At 23.5% G+C, this 1,941-nt stretch overlaps 1 protein-coding gene across 1 annotated transcript in view; it reads left to right on the plus strand.

Moving 5' to 3' along the window:
• Nucleotides 1-486: 486 nt before the first annotated feature.
• LOC102679058 (arylsulfatase B-like) overlaps nucleotides 487-1,941 on the plus strand; it is a 4,936-nt gene continuing 3,481 nt past the window's right edge. Inside the window, exon 1 of the mRNA XM_006613698.2 lies at nucleotides 487-822. Coding sequence (XP_006613761.1) covers nucleotides 700-822 — 123 coding nt within the window. The 5' untranslated portion in view covers nucleotides 487-699. The remainder of the gene's footprint in view (nucleotides 823-1,941) is intronic.

Here is a 1,941-nt window from a genome sequence, read left to right on the forward strand (position 1 = left end):
AACTTTTGTGAACAATTATTATAAAACAATTTATGAATATTTTTTGCAAACATTTTTATTATAAAAAAAATAATTTTATAAATATATATGATGAAACAAATTATTTTAAGTGTTTATTTTTTACAAAAATATATAAATTATTTATTAAATTATATCGTATCTTCCCTCTATTAACTTGAAGTCTCGAAATGGGAAAATTTGGAACAAATTATATGTATAATACTATATATATTATATAATATAAAAGAATAATAAAATCTTTAAAAAAATATTTAATACAAACAAATTCTATTCAAAAATTCCATACAAAATGTCTCGTACGCAAATAAGTAATTACATAAGTACGGAAGATAACACGTAAGACGATAAGCAACCCATTTAAAAGATGTATCTTTATTACCGTAATTATTAGTGTATTTTCCCTTCCCTTTCATATGGTTCATTCATGCTTCCATGACATGTTTCTTCGTGGGTGGACTATATAAACGTGTTTATTTCTGTTCCTCATTCTTTTGTGTCTCGCAGGAGCTCTTACATAAACATCGCGTATAATGTTCTGATTATTTATTTTAGTAAATTGTGTTTCGAATTGTTAAAAAAATCGTGTCCTTTTTGTGTTACAAATTATATAATTTTTCACTGGGTCTTTATTTTATTTTTACTTTATTGCATTTTTTTTTTTATTTACTTTCGCCGAAAATGCGTCATTTTTCCATAATATCGATGATTATGTCTTTGCTACCCTTAATATTAACTATCGATTGTGTACTCGGTCTATATGAAACGGCACCTCATATTATTGTATTCATGGCTGATGATTTGGTAAGACTTGATAATATAATATTTTATTTATATTTTGATTACATGTATATATTTTTTTTCAATTACTTTTATTATAAATAATATATATAAATAATAATATATTTTCCATAAAATGTACAATACAAATGAAATAGAGATAAATATCAATATAAAGAGTACATAAAATCAGAAAATTTTTTACACAGAGTAATTATACATTGTAATAAATTTTTGAATTTAAAACGAATAAAAATTATTATTCGTTTATGTGAAAAAAATGAAAGTTTCTTTAAAAGAAGAGAAAGGCGAAAACAATTAAATTTTCCTAAATAAGTATTTTTCTTTTTTATTAAAAAAATTTTTATATTTATAGATTATAACAAAATGAATTAATAATTAATATACATAAATCAAAAGGAAAAAATTACAAAACTTGTGTATTTATGCGAAGTAGATCCGTTTCTACATTAGTTATGCTTGTCTACTTTGCTTAATTCGCTATGATTAATCTGTAGTATGAAAGCGGTTTGAATTAAAATTGTCCTTAGTTAAGGACAATTAGTGTTGCTCGAAAATTACCTACGCCTCCGCGTTTAACAAGGATGCTGGTGTTTGTGACTCACTCGTAACTGCAAAACAAAAATCTTCCTCTACCGCGATATATCCCTCTCCAATACTATATTATCATATTTTATTACATAATATCACACATAATCATTTGTTATCTTTTCCATAAGCATAACTTTTTAATATACTTGAAATTTTAAAAAAAAATCTGCACTTGCATTGATACTAATTGCTTTTTCAAATGTATCCATAATTCATAAATGATATGATATGATATGATGAAGCATTGAGAGAAAACGAAAAATTATTTTTGACAGAAAAAGCAATTGCGGAAACTTGTATACATTTACATACGTACGCATGTATCTAATTCGATAATATTCATATTTTAAGAAAAACAAATTGAAAAGTAAATCATCTTTAACATCTTTAATAAAGAAACGTAATAGTTTCTTATATTCTATATATTATATATTATATAGATGTTCATTTTTTTTGAGAAAAAAAAAAGATCTTGTCAAAAGATTCGATACGATGTATACTTGTTGGACAATTAACAATTTTTTTTTTTTT

Source organism: Apis dorsata, unplaced genomic scaffold, assembly GCF_000469605.1.
Source record: "Apis dorsata unplaced genomic scaffold, Apis dorsata 1.3 scaffold_161, whole genome shotgun sequence".
NCBI classification, from domain to species: Eukaryota; Metazoa; Arthropoda; class Insecta; order Hymenoptera; family Apidae; genus Apis; species Apis dorsata.